The sequence below is a fragment of the Taudactylus pleione genome, unplaced genomic scaffold, assembly GCF_031769625.1.
Source record: "Taudactylus pleione unplaced genomic scaffold, aTauple2 ptg000313l, whole genome shotgun sequence".
NCBI classification, from domain to species: Eukaryota; Metazoa; Chordata; class Amphibia; order Anura; family Myobatrachidae; genus Taudactylus; species Taudactylus pleione.
This window is the reverse complement of record NW_028284714.1, coordinates 5,052,148-5,079,430: the sequence shown is the minus strand read 5'-3', so window position 1 is coordinate 5,079,430 and position 27,283 is coordinate 5,052,148. Positions and strand designations below refer to the sequence as shown.

General features: G+C 45.4%; 1 protein-coding gene across 2 annotated transcripts in view; it reads right to left on the bottom strand.

Annotated features, from left to right (window-relative positions):
* LTBP3 (latent transforming growth factor beta binding protein 3) overlaps positions 1-27,283 on the bottom strand; it is a 210,874-nt gene that overhangs the window by 117,672 nt on the left and 65,919 nt on the right. For both annotated transcript variants that reach the window (XM_088442533.1, XM_088442534.1), the window contains exons 11-14: positions 25,441-25,536; positions 25,238-25,363; positions 19,518-19,649; positions 8,181-8,306 (exon numbers count right to left, since the gene is read on the bottom strand). In XM_088442533.1, the coding sequence (XP_088298659.1) occupies positions 8,181-8,306; positions 19,518-19,649; positions 25,238-25,363; positions 25,441-25,536 (480 nt within the window). The remainder of the gene's footprint in view (positions 1-8,180; positions 8,307-19,517; positions 19,650-25,237; positions 25,364-25,440; positions 25,537-27,283) is intronic.

The following is a 27,283-nucleotide window of genomic DNA, read 5'->3' as shown; positions in this document are numbered from 1 at the left end:
TCTTTTTATTATCAATTATTCAGCCCGGGGCTGCACCATTGAATTGTTTTTTAATTTATTTATTATCAATTTTACAGTCAGGGGCTGCACCAATGAATTGTTTTTTCATTAATTTATTATCAATTTTACAGCCAGGGGCTGCACCAACTATCAACTATCAATTCTTCAATCCTCAAGGGTATCCCAACCATCATCTTTGCACAGTCTTCAACTCTAATGATATCAATGAGTTTTGAGCCAGAAAACTGGATGCAACCTTTTGGCCCTTTAACTAGATGAAAAAAAATCAATATTGTGAGCTGTGAGGTAGTCAAAATTGACTGGAAATTTGTGGAAATAAATGTTATTGAGGTTATTTATACTGTAGGAACAAAAAAAAGGCCCATTTTATGTGATTTTAGCAGGTTTTTTTATTCTTTATGAAAAAATCCAGATCCAAAAACAAAACACGGAGGTGAGGTTTTGGCAGAACCAATCCAGATCCAAAACGAGGGGAGATCCAGATCCAAAACCAAAACACGGGGGTCGGCGCACATCCCTATTAGTAAGTAAGGTTAACTCCACCCAAAGTGTAAATACCAGACAGGGCAAGAAATTATTATCTAGCAGTACTAAAGCTTTATTTACTATACAGTATATTGCAGTGGTTTGTGAGCCATTTTCTATAGATTCTTCCGCTGCCTAAATGAATGGCTTCCCTGTTGTTCACTCTGCATGACATTTCTGGGGATAGCTGATTCTCACCTCTGAGGATAACTACTTCTATGTCAAGGGCACTTTCCATAATTTCCATGTATATAAATGTTTCAGGACCTTGACTAGGCTAAAGCTTGTTCCTTGCCTGAGGAAAAGCAATTTCCCTATGCATTCCTCTATGACTGCTCAGTAGATAATGACGTTTTTGCATTTATTATGTAAAGAGCTTTAAAATTGGAAATATATGCTGCATAGGAAAAACACATCTCTTCTGAAAAGCACTTTTTGTTTTGTTTTACCATTTTATTTTACCTTTTAATGGGATATAGTGACCTCCTGTTAATATTATAAAAGGAAAACGAGAATATGGTTTTCTCATTTTGAGAAAACAGCGACTGTGTTTGTACACAAACCATACAGGAAAGAAAATTATGCAGTAATCTGATATTTCTTTTCTTGACGAATTCATAAGATTCATAATAATGTGACTACGATTCAATTATGGAACGCTGGTTAGGACCAGATTAACAATGGGCAGATGGAGGTCCAGCTCCAGGCCTCCACATAAAAATAGGCCCATCATCAGCATGATGATGACCAGCTGCCTAGCTGGTCACACAGTCAGCCATAAATTATAAATATTAAAATAGTTTTTCTAGTTTTCTCACAAATTTATATATTTTTTTTCTAATTATATGTATTTAGGGAAACAGGGGGTGCAGTGTATTGGGTGTACACATGCACTTTGCTCTGGTCACATCCACACAGCACTGGTTACAACTCCCCTTCTCAGTATAGGCCCTTGAACATATACGGGCCAATGCCCATGTGTCCCTCAATCCGGCCCTGAAAATGGAGACCTTTCTACTAAAGCTGAGTGACATCACTGATGTAACGTCACATGGTCAGTATACTGAGGTAAACAATCACCTCCTACATGCATTTTGCCATTGCTATCTATTTATAATTATCTATAATCTATCTATCATTTAGGTTAAAATAAACTTACATTAGAAGGTCAGTGGACATATTAACATATACAGTTGATAACTGACAGTTATATAGCAAGCCACATGATCAGCCTATTGAGGTTATAAATCACATTGCACTAGAGATGAGTGATTCCGAGCGGTGGCTCGGGTCTTCCCACCTGACTCGGATTCCACTTCGAGGCAAAACATCCCGCGGCATCAGATTCTCGCGAGTTTTGGATTCTATATAAGGCGCTGCGGACGGGACTCCGCGCCATTTCCTTGTCAGGCATGCTAATGTATGCTGCACTTAACTCTGCTGTATAGGCTGTGCTGTGTCCAGACTCACAAGTGGCTGTGCTGCTTAGTCAATTTGTATAGGGAGTGCACACTACTGTATGCTGTGCTGTGTCCATCAGTAAGACAATCATGTGCATATATAAGCCCTGTGACTCCACTCCACGCAGTTTGAATAGAGCTGCGCCTGCGACATCAAAAAAGTAAACTAAATAATTGTATTGTTCACGCAGGAATAGAGCTGCGCCATAAAATATAAATAAATAATTGTATTGTTCACGCAGGAATAGAGCTGCGTCATAAAAAATAAATAAATAATTGTATTGTTCACGCAGGAATAGAGCTGCGCCATAAAATATAAATAAATAATTGTATTGTTCACGCAGGAATAGAGCTGCGCCATAAAATATAAATAAATAATTGTATTGTTCACGCAGGAATAGAGCTGCGCCATAAAATATAAATAAATAATTGTATTGTTCACGCAGGAATAGAGCTGCGCCATAAAAAATAAATAAATAATTGTATTGTTTGGTGCACTTTGTTTACATGTATATACAGTATAAGGCAAGCCGTGTGGCTCCAGTCCACGCAGGAATAAACCTGTGACATAATAAAAAATACTCAGCTTTGGTAGAAAGGTCACATCTTCTTAGAGAACTGTCTGTTACCAAATGTTTCTGTTGATATGACATGTCACATTGTAAGGTATGCTTATTTTAACCTAATTGTTATATGTGAAAATAATGATAGATAGATAGATAGATAGATAGATAGATAGATAGATAGATAGATAGATAGGATAGATAAACATTTCATATCAGCAGATACAGGTGATAACTGACAGTTCTGTACAAAATGGTGACCTTTCCACCAATCTGAGTGACATCACAAATGCGGTTTATGATGTAACAAGTCACATGGTCCGTATACTATCTATTTAGAATCTATTAATAATCAATCTATCATTTAGGTTAAAATAAGCTTATATTACAAGGTCAGTAGACATAGGGGCCTATTCATCATAACTTAAAACTCTCTGGAGGTAATTAGGTTTAGAACTCGCATGGAGTTGTACCTAATTACTGGTGGAATTCATCATTCCTCCTCTCCATAAACTATCTATTCCGAAAAGCTGTCAATTTTGCGATGACAGCTTTTCGGGAAATAGATAGTTTTCCCTATCTGCTCTAACTTACCGCAGCTGGAATCTGTGCTGCGGATGCGCTGTTACACTCGCAAAACCAGCGCATGTGCAGCGCTACCTACAGTTACGGTAATTTTGTGTGTCCCCCCCAACCCTCATCCCCCCTCCGAAAATCTCACCCCTGTCCCGCACTTACCTGCCCGCTGCAGCTGCCTCCGGCTCCGGTGGCTGCTCTGACACGTATTCTCCCAGCAGAACACTGTACAGTTTAGAAAAAAAAACAACTTTTTTTTTTCTAAACTTTATTGTGTTCTGCTGGGAGAACACAGTGTTGCAGTAGATCCCCATACTAATGTATGGGGAGTGCGGAAATGAACGCAGGGGGACTTAAAGTAACCAGGAGATATCAGTGATATCTCCTGTGTTAAGATACTTCATGAATACTAAAATGACGGTATTTAAGGAAAATGTCCTTAAAAACGTTATTTTAGTGTTGATGAATAGGCCCCATATTAGTAAAAGATACAGCTGATAACTGACCGTTTTACAGCAAGTCACATGATCAACCAATTGAGGTTATACTGTAAATCACCTGCATCTATCTATCTATCTATCTATCTATCTATCTATCTATCTATCTATCTATCTATATTTTCATGGATAATATTAAGGTTAAACAAGCATACGTTACATTGTCACATGTCATATGAGCAGATACAGGTGATAACTGGAAAGTTCTCTCTTCACTTAGCAATACCCCCTGAAATCGTCTCCAAATCAATTATAGAACAAACAAATGTATAAATATAAGAGGACGAGAAGGACTCCAGTGGCCTGAGGCGCAACGCACCATCCAATCGACACTGTTTATTCTCATCAGACATCAATTGCAGTATTTTTTGAATGTAGTTTGACACTTGTAGGTAAAGAAATAGCGGGATAATAATGTGCAGTGTTTTAACATCTAAAAATGTATATAGATAGTTCAGTCCCCAGAGAGACCAGTTTCTAATATCTTGTGATGAACGACCTCCAGAGAAAGCAGGATTATTCACTAATGGGAGATAAAGGGAGTGGTAAGGAGAAAGTGAATGGAAGCTGTCTCCAAGCACTGCAAGTAGTGGAAAGGAACATGTTGTCCCTAACTGCTTGTGGTATCAAAGATGGTCGAGTATGAAACAAAGCAGCTAGGTGTACACCTGGGCTAAATGCTTGTTCAACGAAAATGAAGAGTAGTTGTTGGCTCCACTAATCCAATCCATGGCGAAACGGTAGTTGGCCGCTATGGAGTATCGCTGTATACAGGGAAGGTTCAAGCCTCCCAAGTCAGTGGTTTGTTGTAGTTTGTGGAGGGAGATTCTAGGATGTTTATTGGCCCAGATAAAACGTTGCATTTCTTTGTTTAACATTTGGAGATCTTTTTTTGATATAAAGATGGGTAACATTTGGAACAAATGTAAGATGCAAGGAAAGCTAATCATCTAAATTACGTGGCATGTGCCCACGTAAGAAAGGGGTAAAGTACACCATTTACAAAAATACTCTAATGTCTGTGTCAGGAGTTTTTTTTATAATTCACAGAAGAGGTTAGAGCAGTGGCAGATCCAGGGTGGGGGGTGGAGGGGGTGGCCAGGGCGGCGATTGGAGCGATCGCCCCTCACTAGCACAGATGCCAAAACACTGCCCCAGGCAGTGCGCAGCCTCATGGTCCAGGTGCGAGTCTCGAGACTTGTGACCACAGAGTCAGTGCTGCTGGCTGATGGTCCCGCCTCCCGCTCTGCACCTCTTCCTCCCTCCTGCTCCTGTCTGTGTCCGGGCACAATGCAGTGCACTGCTCCTGATGCCTGCTGTCTAGGTCACACAGGAAGTGCAGAAGGATAGCGCGACGTGAGTCATGTGACAGCAGCTCCTGAGCCAGGCAGTAGGAAGGGACTAGGAAGGGAATCAGCTCTGAGGTAATACAAGGCTTCACACATGGATCCATGAGTGAGAGCATCTCCTCCCCCTTTATTATAACTTCTCTATCCCACCTGCTAAGGTGATGTCCGAGTCCCCCCTCATCCTCCTCCCTCCACCCTACCCCCTCTGGTATGAGTATCCCTCTGGTATCAGTACCGCAGGTGGGAGGAACTGGTATCAGTACCGCAGGTGGTATCAGACAGGAGGAGTACCCCTCTGGGGGTGTGTGTGTGTCACACTGTACTGTACATGCTGGCAACAACAACTGTGGAGCTGAAGGGGAAGTATATAATAATATATATATATATAACACAACGGTGGTGGTCTGGCACTCATGCATAAAAAGCAGCAAAAACAGCCATGGTGCCCTTCACAAGAGAATATGAATCATATAGCGTGGTGGAAGGCACTCGAGGAGACTCTGTAAATAATCAAACTGCTACAAACGTAGTCAACGTTTTGGAGTGACCTCCTTTATCAAGACTATAAAGCAAAATGCAAAACAAACATACAATAAATACCTTATGAGCTTACCAACGTGACATGTGCAAACAGATCCAGCACCCAGCTGAGACCCGGTGACATCACAGACGCGACCCGCAGATGGTCGGGGACTCCCTGGGGGAGTGGTCAGAAAGTGAACATCCATCACCATGGCAACAAAAGTAAGCAATCGCACACAAAAACACGTGCTGTCCAGAGAGAGACAGAGAAAAAGAATCTATACATGCGGTCCTGTCATCGTCTCAGGCTTTAGCCATTTTGTGGTTAGATGGACGAGGTGATGCATCTATGAGCGTGGAGGCTTTTCCATTTGGAATTCCCAGCGGTGGACTCGTTGGGCCCGAACGAATGAGGTGACTCCCAAGCGAGTTAGGATCTCCTGTTTTAGCTTTGCATAGTCCTTGGCATCAGCCAGGCACAAATCATAGTAGGCCTTTCGTGGTTCTCCAGACAGGAAAGGTGCCACAAGACTTGCCCATTGTTCCTTGGGCCAACTCTCCCTTTCTGCGGTTCTCTCAAAGGCCGTAAGATACGCTTCCACATCATCACTCTCGGTCATCATTTGCAGAAAGTGACTGGCCCGTATGGAACGAATGTTGTTTGGACGGTCCAGTGGAAGCATCTCCAGACAGGACTACTAGCTGTTGTACCATGTCTTTTAAGGCCTGGCGGGTTTCCTCTATGGTGGCTTGCTGAGTTCTGTTAGTTTCCTGCTGAATTTTGTTAGTTTGGAGCAAGGCCTTAACAATGTCCTCCATGTTGTCTTTAGGTGTAGGCTGGAAGTGGAATCTTGCTTCTCTAAGCATCTACCAATGCGTCCTTCGTGGAATCCACAAAACACAGGCTGACATCCAAACAACAAATTGGTGTCCGTCGCTTTAAATTTTAAATGTAGATCTTTTCCTCTTGCTGCAATTTCCAGTGTGCAGTGCCCACATTCTCCACCAATTGTGATATGATCGGGGTTAGGGGTCCCTCTCCTGGGGTAGACGGATGCCTCTTTACACACAGAAGACAGGAAACAGCAGTAGTCGTGGGTTTTCATTCAAGCTGGTCGGCACCAGTTTTTATTGTGTAACACCAATAATCAAACAAACAAAACATAAAATAAACCCTAGCCCGTCTGGGCTCTAACTAGACAGGTAACTCCCTCTATACATGTGGCAGGGCCTACTGCCTTACCACAAACATAGTACATACCAATGTCACAGTGTCTCAGAACAAAACCTCAATGTCTGTTCTCCCCAGGGTGTGTGTGAGACACTGCATCAAAACTCTACACAGCTCTTATGAGCCACCTCCAGGTGTACTCATTAATTAGCCTGCTCTCAGGCAGAAAAGCCCAACACCTGAAGAGGCCTGTGGATGCGGCCCTCCCTTCTCTCTCACACCCACACCCCAGGACCCATTATCCGGCTTTTACCTAAAGCCAACACTCAGATCTGTTTGTAAAACAGACTCTTCCTGGGGGTTAAGATACATATTACAGGAATCTGGGATACATATACATGCCATCCCTAACTTCTCCAGTGCTTCTATCACAATATATATGTATGTATATATGTGTATAATCATTGTGTTTTGAGTTAAATGGGAATATACACCAATAGCTTGTATACATGGATGCATTCAATGTACCTGTGCACAATTGCAATAAGGTGTGCTCCCACAGATACTGAAAGGGGAGGTGCCAGGATAAGAAAGAGGTGGAGTCATAGTTATTATCAATAAAGCGCCCCCCCTAAATGAAATGTCTAGATCCGCCCCTGCAGGAAAGGGGCTATTTTCTCATTTACAGACTGATACTCCACTAGCTGAGGATCTTTGAAAAGAGAGTAGCAGCCTCTATTGAACTGTTTCATATACATTATCATAGTGTTTTTGTGTTTGTTTGTTTTTTTATAATAATCTTATATTTGTATTGAAATTATTTTGTGAGCTTGATAGTATCTTTTTAACCTTTGGCTAAAGAACTGTTCACAAAAGCACCAATCCTCTTTAATAGAGCAAAATTGAACAAAGCATTTTTATAGACTTAAAATAAACAAAATGCTAGCTACCATGCCTTGAAATTTTAAAACAGAAAGGGAAACATATATTTGTCCTGGAGAGTTTACAATCGTTTGTTCTCGCAGGCAAACTTCGAAAACTTTACATGTTCGGCGTTTGCTGAATATCAGGCCATCCTATTGGACCCCTGATGATGAATGGCTCGTTACCTTAAATATGCGGACACTAGCGTTTCCGCATGTGCAACGGCCATTTGGTGAATGGACCCCTAAGAGAGATTTAGAAATAAAAGTATTAATCGTGAGTGAATTGCATTAATTGCAGCAATGGCTGAGCACTATAGGCAATAAGAATTCCGTTTAGATGTGACTACAAATGGTGATAAGGTCAGGCCTGGATTTAACTCTGTTAGACCATGCATGGTGCACTGCTCCCATACACACTATTTATTTACACATAGCTCCATGGTTGAAATTCAGACCATGTGAATAAGGCATAAACTGTATTCCACTAGTAAATTATATTTCTATTGATTCCAAGTGATCCTTTAATGCATTTTTCAATATTTAAGCAAAAAGCTCACCCATGCCTCTCACCTTCACATAACAGTAGTCTATTCTTCAATTTGTATCCGGTCTGACATTCACATTTAAAGTATCCCGGAATATTGACACAAGTGCCAGGGTCTCCGCACATTCCAGAGCGCAAACATTCATCGACATCTGGGAGAGAATAATCTGTTAGCTCAGGAAAAGGCTGTTGACAAATCACTGAGGCTAATAGCAAAATGAAAGACGGTGTTTACTGGTTGTATAGGATATGTTCCAATTGCCAAGAGTGCACATAGATTTATTCCAGAATTGTGGAAGTGTTTGAGGTAAAACATACATTGTAAAATGTGTGAAAATGCCTTATACTCATTCCTCCCGGCTGACCAATGATGCAATTGCACAGTAATGTCTCAAGATACCATGCACTCTTTACTCTGATGGGCACCCTTAATATGGGGTGTGGTATAAAAGATAGACAGTTAAAAGGTCGACAATGTCTAAATCCTTGCACAATGTACCATGTTTTCTGATGTCTGTAAAGCGACTTTGAGTCCTATGGGAGAAAAGCGCTCTATAAATAAAATTATTATTATTATTAAATAAACACCAGATGTTAGACAGGCAATAGGTCGACAGGGACAAAAGGTCGACACACTAAAGGACGACATGGAAGAAGGTCGACAGGGACAAATGGTCGACGTGATCAAAAGGTCGCCATGAGAATGGTCGACACACAAATGGTCAACATATTATTATTTTTTCTAACCCTAATCTTCACCCCTGCCCTAACCCTTCCCTTGGTGCCTAACCCCAACCCTCGCTCCTGATGCCTAACCATAACTTTCGGGGTAGGTGCCTGACCCTTACCGTCCCTTCTAGTGCCTAACCCTAACCCTCCAGTAAGTGCCTAACCCTCCCTCCTGGTGCCTAATCCAAACTGTTGGGGTAAGTGCCTAACCCTCCAGTAAGTGCCTAACACTAACCCTAAAAAAAAAAAAATGTATTGACCATTTATGTGTCCTCATTTTCGTGTAGACCTTTTGACCCTGTCAACCTTCTTCAATATTTAGTGTGTCAACCTTTTGTCCCTGTCGACCTATTGACCGTCTAACATCTGGTGTCTATCTAGACATTGTCAACCTTTTAAATGTATATATATAGTCCAGATACCCTTAATATAATACTTTGTAAAGGAAGTTGATCAGGGCCGGCTCCAAGGGGAGCCGCGCCCTGTGCAGGACGGGTAATCGTCACCCCTTACGTGGGTTCGCCACACGCGACCGAAAATGGGGGCGTGACATAATTACCATAGGACACGCTCCCTAAATGACGTTATTTGGGGGACATGCCCTATGGCACACTTCCCATTAATGTCAGGCCGGGGGCGAGCCCAGCACTACGTCAGTAGCTCGGCTTCCCCCAACCCTCTTCCTGCACGTGAATGGATGCCACGTGTATGCGCATCCATTCTTCTTCTCCGGGGCCGGCAGAGGTGTCCAACTTCCCGACCGCCCGCGCGACACTTCGTCCCGCGAGTGGAACAGTGGGGCAGTGCCCGAAAAATGGGACTGTCCCACTGAAATCGAGAATGGCTGGGAGGGGTGCGCCCTCTATGGGGTGGCGCCCCTTTTCGACCGCACTGGTTGAACATGCCTCGAGCCGGCCCCGAAGTTGGTCCTGCATATTAATTTTCTTTTCTTGAAGGCAGCATAGCAGTGGTTGTGTAAATGAGGAAGATGAACGCCCCTTTCATCTAATGCTTGGATCACTCTAATGTTTTTAATGAGCCTTGTAATGCTTAAGAGTAGACCAAGTAAATTTTTCCTGCACTCTTTGATTCTTGTACATTTAATGTCTCACTACTAAATAAATAAAACTGGTTCCCTGTTACACAATGTTTAATCTTTTACATATACCCTCAAAGCATAATTGTTTCCTACATTTTCTGATATGCTCACCAGCTCGCCCACTCACTGGGACTGATTCTGAGTTGGGAGAAGAAAAAAAACAAGTAACTTTGCCCCTTGGTAAAACCATGCTGCACAGGTGGGGCAGATGTAAATGTGCAGAGAGATTTAGATTTGGGAGGGGTGTGTTCAAACTCAAATCTAAATTGCAGTGTAAAAATGGGATTTTGGTACTTACCGATAATTCCTTTCTCCGATTCCACAGGAGACACTGGAGCATAGACAATGGGGTATAGACGGGGGTAGAGTAGAGCCTGGCACTTTAAATAATTTAGAAGTGTGACTGGCTCCTCCCCCTCTATGTCCCATCTGCCCCAGTTAAGAAACTGAGCCCGAGAGGAGACGGAGGAAAACAGGAAGACGAGGAGAAGTCCACAGAAAGGAAAAGACAGACTGAAGGAGAATGGAGAAACCCACCAGGGGCAGAACTAGTGGCAGTGCATCCGGTGGCTTGCACCAGGGCCCGCTGTGGTGCAGGGGCCCATAGCCGCCGCTGCACCTGCCGCTAGTGTCCCCAGGGCCCCACAAGTGTAGGGCAGACCGCAGTGAGAGCGGTCTGCCCCTACACAGTAACAAACACAGCCGCCAGCAGCGGCTGTGTGTTTGTTACAGCAGCCAATGAGAATCAGACACTCTCATTGGCTGCTGCGTCCATGGAGGGAGCCGGGCTGGAGCTCACTCATGATCTCCGCTTTCCAGCTCCCCCCGAAGTGGGTGATGGGAAAGATGTCATGACGTCTCTCCCATTGTACAGAAGAGTGGGCCGGGACTTGGAGCAGACAGCGGCGGTCGCGTCAGGAATGGGTAAGTGTGTGTGTAAGGGGCACTGGCACAAAATAGGGAGGACGCTACTGGGGGCACTGAATAGGGGGGTGGCCGTTACTAGGGGCACTGTATAAGGGGGGCTGCTACTTGGGGGCACTGTATAGGGGGACTACTACTGGGGGCAGTGCAGCATAGGGGGGATTACTACTGGGGCAATGCATAGGGGGGACTACTACTGGGGGCACTGCATAGGATGAACTTCTACTGGGAGCACTGCATAGGATGGAGGGACTACTACTGGGGGCACTGTATGGGGGTGGTGACCGCTACTGGGGGCACTGTATAGGAGGGACTACTACTGGGGGCAATGCAGCATAGGGGGATTACTACTGGGGGCATTGCATGGGGGGACTACTACTGGGGGCACTGCAAAGGGGGGACTACTACTGGGGGCATTGTATAGTGGGACTACTACTGGGGGCACTGCATAGGGGGGACTACTACTAGGGGCAATGCATACGGGGGACTACTACTGGGGGGCACTGCATAGGGGAGACCACTTCTGGGGGCACTGTATAAGGGGCACTATATAGGGGGACCATTGCTTAGGGGGGCCCACAGTATATTCTTGCACCTGGGCCCACTACTCTCTAGTTCCGCCACTGTGACCCACTGTAGGGAACACATGCAGCCACACAACAAAACAATGCAAAGGAACTGCAGTCAAACTAGACAATGAACCAATACAAGAAGGCAGTAAAGCAGCGCTGGGTGGGCATCCAGTGTCCCCTGTGGTATCGGAGAAAGGGATTTATCGGCAAGTACCAAAATCCTATTTTCTCCTTCATCCACTATAGAATCCCAACACTGCCGGGCAGTGAAATTGATTCAGCGAACAATATATACATATATATAAAAGGTCAAGCAGTTCGGCACTCTGGATAATGGTAATGTGGAGGGGTGCCTTCCTAAATGAATTAATAACCAGCTATTCCCAAAAATACTAACCCTCCCTGCAGAGAGTATACAGGTCAAAGTAAGGTTTCTTTGTATGCCCAGCTGCACATCCTGACTCCAGGGTCTATAGACCTGGCCCCCTGGGGCTATGAACAGACCATGTGCTTTGTGTTCAATACCCACAACCACAGATTTTAACAGTTGACCAAGTTGTATGATGCCATGGGAAGGAAAGCCCCTCTAACATTCATCCCAGCTTCAAAGAACTATATTAAGGGTTTTGACACCTCACATTAGACTTTAGCATGACATTATACAGATACAACTTCCTACAGAGAGACACACAAATATATTAAAATTATAGTCTGTATCAGGCCCCACTTCTTATTTCTTTCACAAATATACATATATATATATATATATATATATATATATATATATATATACATACAGTCAGGTCCATAAATATTGGGACATTGACAGAATTTTCTAATTTTGGCCTCTATTCACCACCACAATGGTTTTGAAATGAAACAAACAAGATGTGCTTTAACTGCAGACTTTCAGATTTAATTTGAGGGTAATTACATCCAAATCAGGTGAACGGTGTAGGAATTACAACAGTTTCAATATGTGCCTCCCACTTTTTAAGGGGCCAAAAGTAATGGGACTATCAACTCAAAAGCTATTTCATGGACAGGTGTGGGCTATTCCCTCGTTATTTCATTATCAATTAAGCAGGTACAAGGTCTGGAGTTGATTCTAGGTGTGACATTTGCATTTGGAATCAGTTGCTGTCGACTCTCAATATGAGATCCAAAGAGCTGTCACTATCAGTGAAGCAAGCCATCATTAGGCTGAAAAATCAAAACAAACCCATCAGAGAGATAGCAAAAACATTAGGTGTGGCCAAATCAACTGTTTGGAACATTCTTAAAAAGAAAGAACGCACCGGAGAGCTCAGCAACACCAAAAGACCCAGAAGACCATGGAAAAAAACTGTGGTGGATGACAAAAGAAATATTTTTCTGGTGAAGAAAAACCCCTTCACGACAGTTGGCCAAATCAAGAACACTCTCCAGGAGGTAGATGTATATGTGTCAAAGTCAACAATGAAAAGAAGACTTCACAAGAGTGAATATAGAGGGTTCACCATAAGATGCAAACCATTGGTGAGCCACAAAAACAGGAAGACCAGATTAGAGTTTGCCAAACAACATCTAAAAAAGCCATTACAGTTCTGGAACAACATCCTATGGACAGATGAGACAAAGATCAACTTGTACCAGAGTGATGGGAAAAGAAGAGAAGGAAAGGAACTTCTCATGATCCAAAACATACCACCTCATCAGTGAACAATGGTGGTGGTAGTGTCATGGCGTGGGCATGTATGGCTGCCAATGGAACTGGTTCCCTTGTATTTATTGATGATGTGACTTCTGACAAAAGCAGCAGAATGAATTCTGAAGTGTTTTGGGCAATATTATATGCTCATATTCAGTCAAATGCTTCAGAACTCATTGGACGGCGCTTCACAGTGCAGATGGACAATGACCCGAAGCATACTGCAAAAGCAACCAAAGAGGTTTTTAAGGCTAAAAAGTTCAATGTTATGCAATGGCCAATCCGATTGAGCATGCATTTCACTTGATGAAGACAAAACTTAAGGGAAAATGCCCCAAGAATAAGCAGGAACTGAAGACATTTGCAGTAGAGGCCTGGCAGAGCATCATCAGGGATGAAACCCAGCGTCTGGTGATGTCTATGCTTTCCAGACTTCAGGCTGTAATTGCCTGCAAAGGATTTGCAACAAAGTATTAAAAAGTGAATGTTAGATTTAGGATTGTTTAGTTTGTCCCATTACTTTTGGCCCCTTAAAAAGTGGGAGGCACATATAGAAACCATTGTAATTACGACACCGTTCACCTGATTTGGATGTAATTACCCTCAAATTAAATCTGAAAGTCTGCAGTTAAATCACATCTTGTTTGTTTCATTTCAAAGCCATTGTGGTGGTGAATAGAGGCCAAAATATGAAAATTCTGTCAATGTCCCAATATTTATGGACCTGACTGTATATATATATACACACACACACATACACATTTAGAGCTATTCCAGTCCCATAATACTCTAGCAGCAACGTAGACAAGAAGGCCAGAGCCAACCATAGAACAGTTGGTCAGAATAATTCTTAAGGCCATAGAAGTAGGGGGGTTCCAATCAGCGAAAGTGTTAGATCGTAGGAAGTCCCTAATGAGTTGAGATCCCTCCGGCAGAAAACGGAGGCTGCACCAAGAAAGATCGGAGACTACAACACCTTGCAGAGGCTCAGAAAGCAGATAGAGAAGACAGCAACCTGAACCCTTCAGTAAGCCCAGGCGAAACCAGTGTCCAACTCGTTTAGATGAAACAACCAAACCCCCTGTATCAGCCAAACAACTGACAACTTCCAAAGGTGATGGAAGTGTGTAGTTGGTACCAGGATCCTGTACAAAACATAGTAGGAATACAACCGGGATAAACTAGCACTGGAAAATCACGGAAGCAACAGCCACACCTAGGGGTAAATTTAGTAAGATGGGAGTTCTATTTAAGAAGTGATGTTGCCCATAGCAACCAATCAGATTCTACTTCTCATTTATCTAGCACCTTCTAGAAGATAATATCTGGAATCTGATTGGTTGCTATGGGCAACATCACTTCTTAATAGAACTCCCACCTTAGTAAATTTACCCCCTAGAGTGCAAGAACCCTAAGGATTTCTTCTTCAGAAGAGCTAGCCTTCAGGCAAGAGACACGGGCCCTCCCTGAAAGGATACATATACAGGTTACAGAAGGGCACTGCATAAGGGGAATCACTACTGGGGGCCTGCATAAGGGGGACCACTACTGGTGGCATTGTATAAGGGGCACTGCATAGGGGGACCACTACATGGGGCACTGCATAAGGAGCACTGCATAGGGGGGACCACTACATGGGGCACTGCATAAGGGAGACCACTACTGGGGGCACTGTATAAGGGGCACTACTGGGGGCCTGCATATGGAGGGACCACTACTGGGGGCACTGTGTAAGGGAAACTAATGGGGGGCTGCATAAGGGGGACCACTTCTAGGGGTACTGTATAAGGGGCTCTACTGAGGGCCTGCATAAGAGGGATCACTACTGGGGACATTGCATACTAGGGGCACTGTATAAGGGGCACTACTGGGGGCCTGCATATGGGGGACCACTACTGGGGGCACTGTGTAAGGGAAACTAATGGGGGGCTGCATAAGGGGGACCACTTCTGGGGGTACTGTATAAGGGGCTCTACTGAGGGCCTGCATAAGAGGGATCACTACTGGGGACATTGCATACTGGGGGTACTGTATAAGGGGCACTACTGGGGGCCTGCATAAGGGGACCACTACTGGGGGCACTGCATAGGGTGGACTGTATAAGGGGCACTGCATTAAGGTGCATATGGGATGTTCAGAGTGATGAAATAGAGGTATGTGTCATGTTGACACACCCCATTTTTAAGTGACCATGCCCCTTGTGACCCCATTTTTCAGCACGCGCACATAGGGGGGCTCCATTTTTTTGCCCTGGGCTCCATATACCCTAGTTACGCCTCTGCCTCGAGGTAAGTACCCTAACCCCTCTCCCCCCTAACCCTCCCTAAGGGGTCCATAACCCTAACCCCCCCCCTTAGTGCCTAACTCTAACCTCCCCCCTATGGGTTCCTAAACATAACCCCCCTCCCTGCACCCTAAACCTAACCCTCCCAGAGGGGTGTCTAACCCTAACCTCCCCCCTAGTGCCTAACCCTAACCCTCTTCCCCTAGCTTATCACTAACCTTCCCCTGGGAGGTGCCTAACCCTAAATCCCCCACGATGGTCCCTAAACCTAATCCCCCATCCCTGGGCTAAGTGTATACTTACCCGGCTGAGTGGGAGGCACATATAGAAACCATTGTAATTCCTACACCGTTCACCTGATTTGGATGTAATTACCCTCAAATTAAATCTGAAAGTCTGCAGTTAAGGCACATCTTGTTTGTTTCATTTCAAAGCCATTGTGGTGGTGAATAGAGGCCAAAATATGAAAATTCTGTCAATGTCCCAATATTTATGCACATGACTGTACATACATTTTAGGCAGGGTAGTGTTACAAGTCGCAGTCACGACTTGTCTCCCTCGAGAAGTTTTCCCAGTCAGGACAGGTTTCCCCTGTTGCTAGGCGATCTGAACACCTCAGGAAGTGACGTGTCATCCTCAGTGCAGCGTGATTGGTCCGTCCTTCTATTTGTACTCATTGGACTATAGTGTATCTATGAGTACCATCGGTTTGGCTGCATGATCAGCGTTCTGGTCCTCCTCGTGGTACAGAATTGGATTTTCCCGAAGTGGTTTCTATGCTACCTCCGGCTCTCCAGCTTCTTCTATGGCTTCAAAGCCGCACCAACACCACCGTGCTGCCATCGGCTCTCCAAGAGCAGCACCAACTACTAACTTTGCTATCACCGGCTCTTGCAGAACCTTCGGCATATTTGCCGCACCAACGACTACCGTGCTGTTACCAGCTCTCCAGCTTCCTCTACGGCTTCCAAGCCACACCTACACCGCTGTGCTGCCATCGGCTCTCCAAGCTGCAGCACCAACTATTCACTCCTCCATCCTCGGCTCTTGCTGCACCTTCGGCACATTTGCTGCATCAACAGCTTTGTTCTGTCACCAGCTCACCAGTTTCTTCTACGGCTCACAAACTGCATATATATCTCCATGCTGCCATCGGCTCTCTAAGCCGCAGCATTTACTTCAAACTACCCGACCATCTACTAATGGCTATTGCCACACCATCGGCACACAAGCTGCTTCATCCGCACATTTGCCACACAATCGGATCTCAAAGCCACAACATACTACTTGACTAACTACTACTTGACTAACTTGGCTATTGCCGCACCATCGGCACACAAGCCGCACCATTGGCACACAAGCCGCACCATCGGCTCTCAAAACCATAAACTTATCATCTGACTATCTACTAACAACTATTGCCGCACCATTGCCACACAAGCCGCACCATCAGCACGTTTGCCACTTTATCGGCACACTTGCTGCACCATCGACTCACCACAACATTGGCTTCCAAAGCCGCATCTCTAGTACTGTATAAACTCCGTCTTCTTACCTCAGGAGGATTCCAGTTGACACTCCTGTAAGCTGCTACTACTTCGAGCAGTATGTCCAGGAGGCCGCCTAAGTACCGGTGAGTTACTTATCTCTAAGGGAACAATGAGCGGTTGTTATTGGGGGAAGACCTTGTGGCCTTAAGTTCTACTCGGCTTATTAGGGGTGATCACTGTAATCATAACAGGTAGCTAGCGACCTGATTATAAGGAGACCTGCACAATGGGGGCTTCTTCGCTCACAGGCTACGTAATCAGGCATAGCCGCTTAGTGTCGGCAATTTGATAAAGGCTTGACCCACTATTGTTATTGAACTAAGGGGAAGCCTGATAGGGGGAAGCACCCAGATCCCTATATGTACGGCGCTGAGAGATGGTGAGCCGAGTCCAAGCAGTGCAGCACTTTTGTAGTAACAGAGGGACGCGGCGTCTCCTCCTGTGTAATTAGAGGAGAGCTGCTGATATACTACACATTTGCCCTAATCTGGGGGCACATTTAACAAGAGCTGCAAACTAAAAACAGCCCTAAAGCCTGCTGTACCAGCCCGCTGTCCGCCGCTACAAAGGGTACGAACATTTCAAATACCCTACCGGTACATCTAGGAGTGCCGTAAACTCACACAAGCGCAGGGAGAATATTCAAACTCCACACAAGGCCTTGGTGGGAATTATACCCATGAACTCAGTGCTGTAAGACAGCGATAGTACCATTATACCGGCTGGTGCTAACATGGGAGAGCAGAATTTACAAAAAATAATGCTAACCCACTGCAGGACTCACAGACCCCTTGGAGCTGAATGTCACTCTTGCACTCTGAGATCTTACAGCTGGTACCTCATATAGCTTAAGATGGCACCACTCCTAGTGAGCAGAGCGCGCCAATACTGAGTAGTGGAGAATGAGGAGGAGGCGGCGCATAGCTCTCTGGGAGAACCATGGCCGCCGCCAGTAAGCTCCGCCTCCTACCCAGAGTGTCGGGTGAAGTTAAAAGGCTCTCAGTAGGAGAGTGTACAGCGCTAAAAACTGGCACTGGTGCCTCTTTCTATAAAGCACCGGCGCGGCAGACAAACAGACAGCCGCACTCAAGAGGCTCAGTACTGGTGCCCCCTTTGAAGCCGGCTACGGTGCTTCTCTTATGCAAGCCCTGGTGCAGCAGACATACGTTGGTGCATGGCTGGGTAACCCTCTGCCAGTTGTAAGAGCCGCCACCGGTGCTTCTCTCTTACAAGCACCGATGCATCAGCCTGACAGATGCGTTTCATTTCCCACGGCTGATACAAACAAGCAGAGAGGGGGGGAGTGGGGACCCGGACACAAGCTGGTTTCAGCTGTGGCGGATCCCGTTGAGTCTATGGACTCTAATGGGTGGGCCTGCGCTGCTGCGTCAGCGCTGCGCTATAGTAGTCCCATGGGAGCTGCAGGACGCAGCTCTCTCCTGTGATAAAATAAAGGAGGGAGAGCAGAGACTACATACTGTATGTGTGACAGCCGTGGCCGTCACACTGCCCAGTTAATTTTACCCGCCACCCCTGCTAGACAGGGGTGATGGTCATACATACCACTACTGCGGCCAGGCTGCCACAGCAAGCAGTCTGCCTGTCCTCAAAGCTTGATTAATAAAAATTATATGAAAGGCGTGCCACAGCCTGATGTGCTACTGGCTCTCTTGGGCACATTTCTTAAACTGGGGCTGAGATGGGGCATAGAGGGGGGGAGCCAGTCACACTTCTAAATTATTTAAAGTGCCAGGCTCTACTCCACCACCGTTTATAGTACCCCCTTGTCTATGCTCCAGTGTCCCCTAGTGGATGAAGGAGAAAATAAAAATGACCAGCATTTGTAGGCTACATGCAAAAGCATCTGGTATTTTCCCTGCGTGCAAAATAAAAACATGCATTTGCTCCCCTTTTATTACAACATGATATGTTCCAGATACAAAGTTACTTGCTTTCTTTATTTTCTTTGCTCCCTATTCAGGATCAGCCCCTCTTTGCAGTGGTATATCTCTAATGGGTGCAAGGTATGCGGTGCGCACGGGCCCCATGTGATTTGCTCATGCGCAATAGGGATGATCCCGGGAACAAGGAGACCTGCGCATGCGCAGTAGACTCTGGCACAAAGTCAGAGTCTACTGCGCTGCCGGAGAGGAGGGGGCCCAGACCGAGTCTGCATACAGGCTCCTCCTCTCTTAGAAGCCCCTGCCTCTGTGCCCGGTACTTTATCTATGTAATCATTATTTTATCCACATTTGTTCTCCTCACTTTTTTACTGCCCACATGTTACAATTCAAAAGAATAATTTTTTACTGAACTGTTAAAGAATGAAGGTGATGTGGTGGACAATTCATCCAATACGATCAAATGAAGATGGGCAATTAAGAATGGCTATTAACTGTGCAATATAAAAATAAATGTATTAAATGTATTATTTCTCAATGTGACTAGCAAGACCACACAGAAAGCAACTGAGAAAGAAAACAATTGGTGACGAAAAACGAACAATTCTCTTACCCACACAAGATACCTGTCCAAGTGATACATTTAGTCTGTAGCCATGATGACAATGACAGTTAAATGATCCAACGGTGTTCAGACACATTCCCTTTCCGTGACCGCAGGGGTTATTCTTGCATTCATCAATATCTAGGACAAAAAAGAGCAACACTGTAAGCTGCGATAATACGGAAGTCTTAGCAAACATGGATATACTCATTCTGCTGCTGTAGGCAGCAAAGGATTCTCATCCATTACACAAACTAACACTTTAGTATTAGTATAATGAATGCTATAAAAGATACATAAGAAGTATTTTCTGCAATGCACATAACCATTTTGCATGCAAAAATAATGGGTCAAGGTGACTTCTTGTAACTGAGGGTCTGATTCAGAGATGGATGCAGTGTCAATATTTGCGCAGTTGAGCAATGTTTTCCTACTGTGCAAGTGCGATAAGTCTAGAAAACCCTTACTTCACATGTGTGAACTTTGCAATTGCGTATGGCATAACTAACATTTGAGAAGGGGTTTGCGATCCCTGGGCGTATCAGGGTGGAGACTGGAAGGGGACCTAACAGGGGCAGTTTCATGGTCGTGTTATGGAAGTGTCACGGGCATGTCTGGGAACGCTGCTCCACTCCCAATCGCAAATCCAATGCTTCAGAGGCCATGTTTAGTTTAATTAGATGAGAGTAGATCACAGGTTCTCAAACTCGGTCCTCAGGACCCCAAACAGTGCATGTTTTCCAGGTCTCCTCACAGAAACACAAGTGAAATAATTATCTTCACCTTTTAAAATGTGTCAGTGAGTAATGAGTACATCTGTGCACCTACTGGGTGACCTGGAAACTGTCACCTGTGTGGGGTCCTGAGGACCAAGTTTGAGAATCACTGAAGTAGAGCTTAGGTTACAGCCAGGGAAGGCCGAAGCCCATTTTTTTTTGGTAAGAGAATATATACTTTGGCGCCATACGGTGCGCAACTGAAAATATTAAGGGGGTATGGTCTCGTGGGAAAATCCATACCCACGTGCCAGACCCCATTTTTATCATGTTGGAGGCATGCCCAGCTCCTCGAGAGCTACTGGACATGCCTCCAGTCCCTCTCTCCAGTCAATAGATGTGGTGCACACAGGATCGATTCAGACCCGCTCGCTAGATGCTAGATGCGATTCAGACGCTCGTTCTCTGAGTATGCAAATTTGGCTAAGTGACGGCAAGGCAGACGAACGCACGGCAACGCATAAGCACGCCCACTATGTCTTGTATGATGATTGCTTTGTGTATGCAGATGCCCACCAAACGGTGTCACGTTTCCCCCACTGTGAGTTGGATTCTTAAGTATCCCTCGCAGCGAGATGATTACTTAATGAATAGGCCCCAGGGTGACATTCCTGGATAACTTTTCTCTAGCACTAAGATTTTCTGTACATTTCTGTGCATGGGTTTATCAGGAGCTGACACTTTCTTTTGTGGCAACATTTGACCTTTGGGTACAGTATGCCGACTAGACATATTTATTAGGATTCCGGCAAGAACTTCTCACTTGTATGTTATCTGACATGCACTTCCATACAAGTTCTTCCATACAAGTTCTAAAGGCATAAAACATAAATTCCAAGGGCCTGGTTTTGAGTAGTCCAACAATCAGATATTCATGCAAACATCCACCTGTATTCTGCGTCATCCGTATCTATATGACTGCACTGCCCCCAGCCCTCTGAAATACAATAAGATACAGATGCGTCCACATACACCTATCCTTCATGTACTACAAGTCGCATCACACATAACACGTGAGCGCTATGCAACTCAGCAGTGCTGAGCGTCTTTTTGTGCGACTTTTGATGTCAAATGCGTCTTATTTGAAAAGCAATGCGAATAGAACGCACAAGAAGCTTCTGCTGATTAAAATGAAATACTACGTTACAGTGTATCGGCTGTGACACTGTAGCGAGGAATTTTGCATGCAGATACGCCCGCAGTAGCACACAGAATATAGGCATGCTGCATATCATTTTAATCAACAGTAGCTTATTGTGAGCACTATTTGCATCGTGTTGCGAATACTGCACATTTTCAGGGAAAAGGTCACATGAAAATACGCTCAGCACTACCAAGCCGCACCATTGCATTGCGCAACTAGAAGGGCTGTAACGTGCAAGGAGACTAGATGTACAGTATGTGGACACATCTGTATGTAGAAACACACAAACACAAGCTGTAACTGCATTGGCATGTATACAATTCTACACTGCAGATATATATTGACGGGATACAGTCAATATACCAATGGACGGGAAGCCGTCCGTTGGAATCTGGCTGTCTAAATCCCAACATGGGACTAAAGACAGGCGTCTAAATCCAGACACCTATCTTTAGCCAGACGACGGAATCCCGACAGGACGGCTTCCCGAATGTAGGTGTGTAGGTAAGCGGGGACACTTAGTTCTTAGCCGCGCGGGGGGTTAGGTATAGGCACCCCCGGGAGGACTTAGGGTTAGGCACCCCCTGGGGAGGGTTAGGGGCTAGGGGAAGGGGGAGTTAGGGTTAGGCACCACTGGGGGAGGTTATGGTTAGGCACCCCCGGGAAGGTTAGGTTTAGGGTGCGGGGAGGGGGGGTTTGGTTTAGGCACTCCCGGGGGGTCTTAGGGTTAGGCACCACCCCGGGACTTTTAGGGTTAGGCACCACCAAGGGAGGGTTAGGGTTAGAGGGGGGAGAAGGGTAGGGTTAGGTGACTTACCTGTGCATCAGGATTATGCTTCTGTTGGGCTTCCACTGTCGGTATTTCACCCGGCGGCTATTAAGTGCCGGGATTTCATACCCAGCCCATATTGACATAACCATACCCTGACAATTTAGGCCCATGAATGGAAATGTGTGTGCAGTTATATGACTGGTAGTCCATGAAGGAGTAACTTCATAGCTAAGTAAGATACCAATGTTCTGAGACTGTACATAACACATTAACTGTATTAATATTGGTTAAAGAGTTTCTTTGACGATCAACTTCAAAGAGGCTACAAGTTATCAAGAACTGAACCCCTTTATGCTGCTACTTTCTCAAGTCATCCCTCCTACAACTCCACCTGGTAACTCTACCCATTATTGTATAACATTGTCTATTATTGCATAATTATTTTTGTTATTATCAATACAAATTTCAGTCCTATAAAATTTTCCACTCTGTTTTTAATCTGATTTACCATGTACTTCTACTTGCTATACACTGACTGCTTTCCAAGATTCACCACACTTCCCCATCATCCTCCCCTCCTAAATTTGTCCCTCTATTTCTCATCCTCCCTGATATCCTTAATCCCTACAATCTACCCTATCTCCACTGCCACTAACCATTGTGCAACTTCCACTGTTTAGCATCCACTTCCTGTGTTACATACATAGAACACTAAGCACATACTTGCCTACTTTTGAAAAAACATTTCAGGGAGATTGTGAAAGCAGCACCTATGAGCGTGGCAGTAAAGTGGACGTGTACTACTACATCTGAGAGGTGTGCCATAAAACTAACTTACATACAAATGTAAATGAGCCCCAAAACAGTTCATAAGATCTACTTGTTGATGAAAATACACTGATACTTTTCAGAAAATGCATGTAGCCATAGGGATCATTGTGCCTTAGGCCCTCATTCAGAGCCGTTCGCTATTTGCGGTCGTTCGTTTAAAAACAAGGGGTGGCTATTCAAATGATCCGTACGCACATTGCAGTCTGTTCACACCTCTAAGCCTGAACGAACGAGCAAAACATACGCTCGTTTATTTGTTAAAAACGCCCCCTGGCCGCTCGCACCATACGTCATGTCCGCTATTTATTAGATTAATCGAGTACATCGACCAGCGTATGAACTGCTCGCTATTCTTGTGGTTGCTGTTTGCTACCACAAATTTGCGAGCAGTTCTGGCTAGAAAATAACCCAGTGACGTGGTCATTGACGCTGCTGTTTTAAATATACACACCCATAAAACGCCCGTTTTGACCTTTAAGCACGCCTGCGTTCGGATCTCCACTCCCCATTTTCAAGCACCTTCCCCTGTTACCACCCACATACGCCTCATTCTGTCACTCAAAATAGCAGGCACTCGCTATATAGCGTACAAACGATTTTCGGCCGCACTGACTGGTTCGCGCATGCGTACTAAAAAGCGTACGCATGCGCAGATGTGCAAACATCGCTCGGAACGAGCGTACTGCCGCTAACGAGCGGCTCTGAATGAGGGCCTTATTTCCAATCCAAGGAAATGATACTAATGATCTCATTTGAATGTATTTCTGGGGTTTATTTATATAACAGCTTCATAATGGGGGTAAGGAGCAATCAGGGAGATTGCTATACTCTTCAGGGAGGCAGTGAGATTGCTACTATTTCAGGGAGTCTCCCTGACAATGAGGGAGAGTTGGTAAGTATGACTTAAAAGTACGTATGCAGTAGCAGATAGTGAAACGACAGTATGATTACAACATTGTAATCGTACAGTCATTCCTCTTCCCCTGCAGTGCCTACACTGAACGATATCAGTGGCGTAAATTCATCCCAGATGCCCGGAGGCAAGTTATAATTTGGTGCCCCCCCTTCACAGCCGCTGACACTGTAATGTAGCATTTTGCATGCAGACAGGCTATAGGTAGATGAAGGTAGCAGCTCTGACATGGAGCTCTCTACTAGTGTATGGTAACTTCTCAGATGCCGGGAAGGGGTGCCATGTATTTGGCGACCGTGACGGTACACTCCGGGTACATAGTTACAGCCCTAAGTGGGGTGAATATGTTGTGGAAAATGGAGGAGGTGCCCCTTCAAAGCTGGAGCCTGGCGGCCGGCGCCTCCATTGTCTCCCATAGTTCTGCCCCTGAACGATATATCGTTCAGTGCAGGCACCCTCCCTCATCCCTGAACATGGTCAATCTGTCGTTATCGGCAGATTGACCGGCATGTTCAGGCGATGATTGATGTCGGAAACGATCAGCGCACATCGCTGGCCGTTTCTGACAAACGGGTTGTAATGTCTCCAGCCATGCCCCTTTTGCCACCCCCGCTCCCTGCTAAGCCGACCTGGCTGCTCCCTCCCGGAAGGGGCAGCCAGGATATCGGCAAGTATTCTTAACATTGAACTAGCACCTTGTAGAAGATAATAGCTATAATCTGATTGGTTGCTATGGGCAACATCTCTTGTAAAACTCACTTCTAAAAACTCTCACTTTAGTAAATTTACCCCATAGAGCACGGATGGGGAATCTCAGACCCGGGGGTCGTATAAGGCTCACGGAATAATTTGGTCTGGCCCTCTGAGCTTTTTTCTGCTAGCCTCATCTGGCTAGCAGGATGCCTAGAATGGCAAACTGCAGCCAGAATCTATGCAGCAGTGCCACATGGAGTGTCCTTAGGATGCTTCAGACGGTCACACTGCTGCCCTTACAGCTCCCCGGAGCATCCTCAGGGTGCTGTTGACATTGCTGTAATCACCGGCGATTGTGGCCCTGCCCCCATGTGACATCACATGGAGGGGACGTGGCCTGCACTGGACCCGTGAATAATGTTATATATAACAAAATGGCGCTCGGCAGAAAAAAGGTTCCCCCTGCCGTAGAGTCTGCAGGTATAATTACAAGTATATTACTCCAATTAATTAAATATGCAGAACATTTTAAGTACAATTTTACCAAGTATCAATTTTTTCTCTCTGACTAAAATAAGCATGCTAACTAATGTTACCTACCTACACAGACCTTCTTCTCAGGATCTAGGTAGTAACCAGGATTACAACTGCAGTAGAAACCTGTGGGGGTTGATATACACTCTCCATATCCACATAGATTCCGCATGATCTTACAGTGGTCGGTTTCTAGGAGAGGAAATAATAGTTATAACTGGCGGGTGAATCATAATGTTAGAATTAGTTGATGACAGCAGTTGCATCACCTGTCGATTGTAAGGGAGCCATTTCAACAGCGCTCCGGTCGTCATATTCAGCAGGTTCTTTTCGCACAGGCAAAGTAGTGGGCTCCAAAGGAAGTGCTGAATAAAGAAAATGTAAATATGTCATTTCATACTGGCACCTAAATATTATTGTTAACAAACCTTTTCCAGTATGACACAGCTCTTTATAAGAAGCAGGGTGGGGAGGGCTGCTGTACTGGGGGGAGATGATCTGTCTGTGGGGAGGGGGCTCTGCTACACTAGGGATGGGGGAGATGATGACCTGTCTGCGGGGAGGGCGGCTCTGCTATACTTGGGGTGGGGGAGATGATGATCTGTCTGTGGGGAGGGGGCTCTGCTATACTAGGGGTGGGGGAGATGATGATCTGTCTGTGGGGGCGGGGGTCTGCTATATTTAGGGGCGGGGGAGATGATATGCCTGGGGGAGGGGGGTCTGCTATACTTGGGGCAGGGGAGATGATGATCTGTCTGTGGGGAGGGGAGCTCTGCTATACTAGGGGTGGGGGATATGATCTCTCTGTGGGGATGGGGGTCTGCTATATTAGGGGCGGGGGAAATGATCTGTCTGGGGGAGGGGGGCTGCTATACTAGGGGCAGGGGAAATGATCTGTCTGGGGAGAGGGGGTCTGCTATACTAGGGGCGGGGGAGATGATCTTTGGGGGAGGGGGGTATTCTGTGCTAAGAGGAAATCTGTGTGTGAGAAAGAAGGGCTATTCTGTGCTAGGGCAGGAAGATGCCACTGAGGAGACGCAGGATGATGGCGCTGGGGAGGCACAGGATGATGGCACCTGGGAGACGCAGGAGGATGGCACTGTGGGTATACACAGGCGGATGGTGCCAGAGAGCATTGGGGGTGGCACTGGAGAGGCGCAGGGGGATAGCACTGAAGAAACACATAAGAGGGGATAGGCTGGAGACACACCAAGGCGATGGTGCTGGAGACACACATATAGGAAGGTAGGAACGCTGGTACTATTAGAAGAAAACACTGGGGCACAGTAATATTTCGTAAGATAACAATTCTAATGAAACCATATTATAATGCAAATAGAACCAAATTAGCAAATATATGTTATTAATATTAAATTGTTCAATATAGGAAACTCCCAATTTGTCCTGCCCCAAAACATGTTACTATGTATGATCTGGGTAAACCTCTGTTGCATGTTGATGACATTGGCTTTATTGCTACACAAACAGGCGGCTTCCGGACCATGTGATCTCAGCATGAATAGTGAATACCGACTCAAGAAACTACCTGTTCAAGAAGGATCAATTTCTTCAGAGGTTCCCCGCTACAGAGAAATCATAAAGGTAAGAAAATACTCATTCACATGCTCGCTGTGCTTATTCACTGGAGAGAGGGATTGGGGGCATGGCTATCATCTCCTGGAGCTGTGGGCATGCCCCCAGCAAGAAATAATAGGGAGAGTGGCTTGTGGGCATGGCAATTCTCATTACAACACACCCCTTGTAATTAGGCCACACCCACTTTTTTGGGCGCACACTTACAGTGCGTGCACATAGGGTCTCTTCCAAACTTTTTTTCCAGGGCCACTTTAAATTCCCCATCCGCCCCTGGCTGCTGTGTATGGCGTGCTGTTGTGCAGAGTGTGTGTGTGCTACTGTGTATGGTGTGAGTGCTGCTGTGTAGGGTGCGCTGCTGTGTAGGGTGCGCTGCTGTGTAGGGTGTGCTGTTGTTTAGAGTGTGCTGTTGTGTATGGTGCGCTGCTGTGTAGGGCGTGCTATTGTGTAGAGTGTGCTGCTGTGTATGGTGTGCTGCTGTGTAGAGTGTGCTGCTGTGTATAGGGTGCTGCTGTGTAG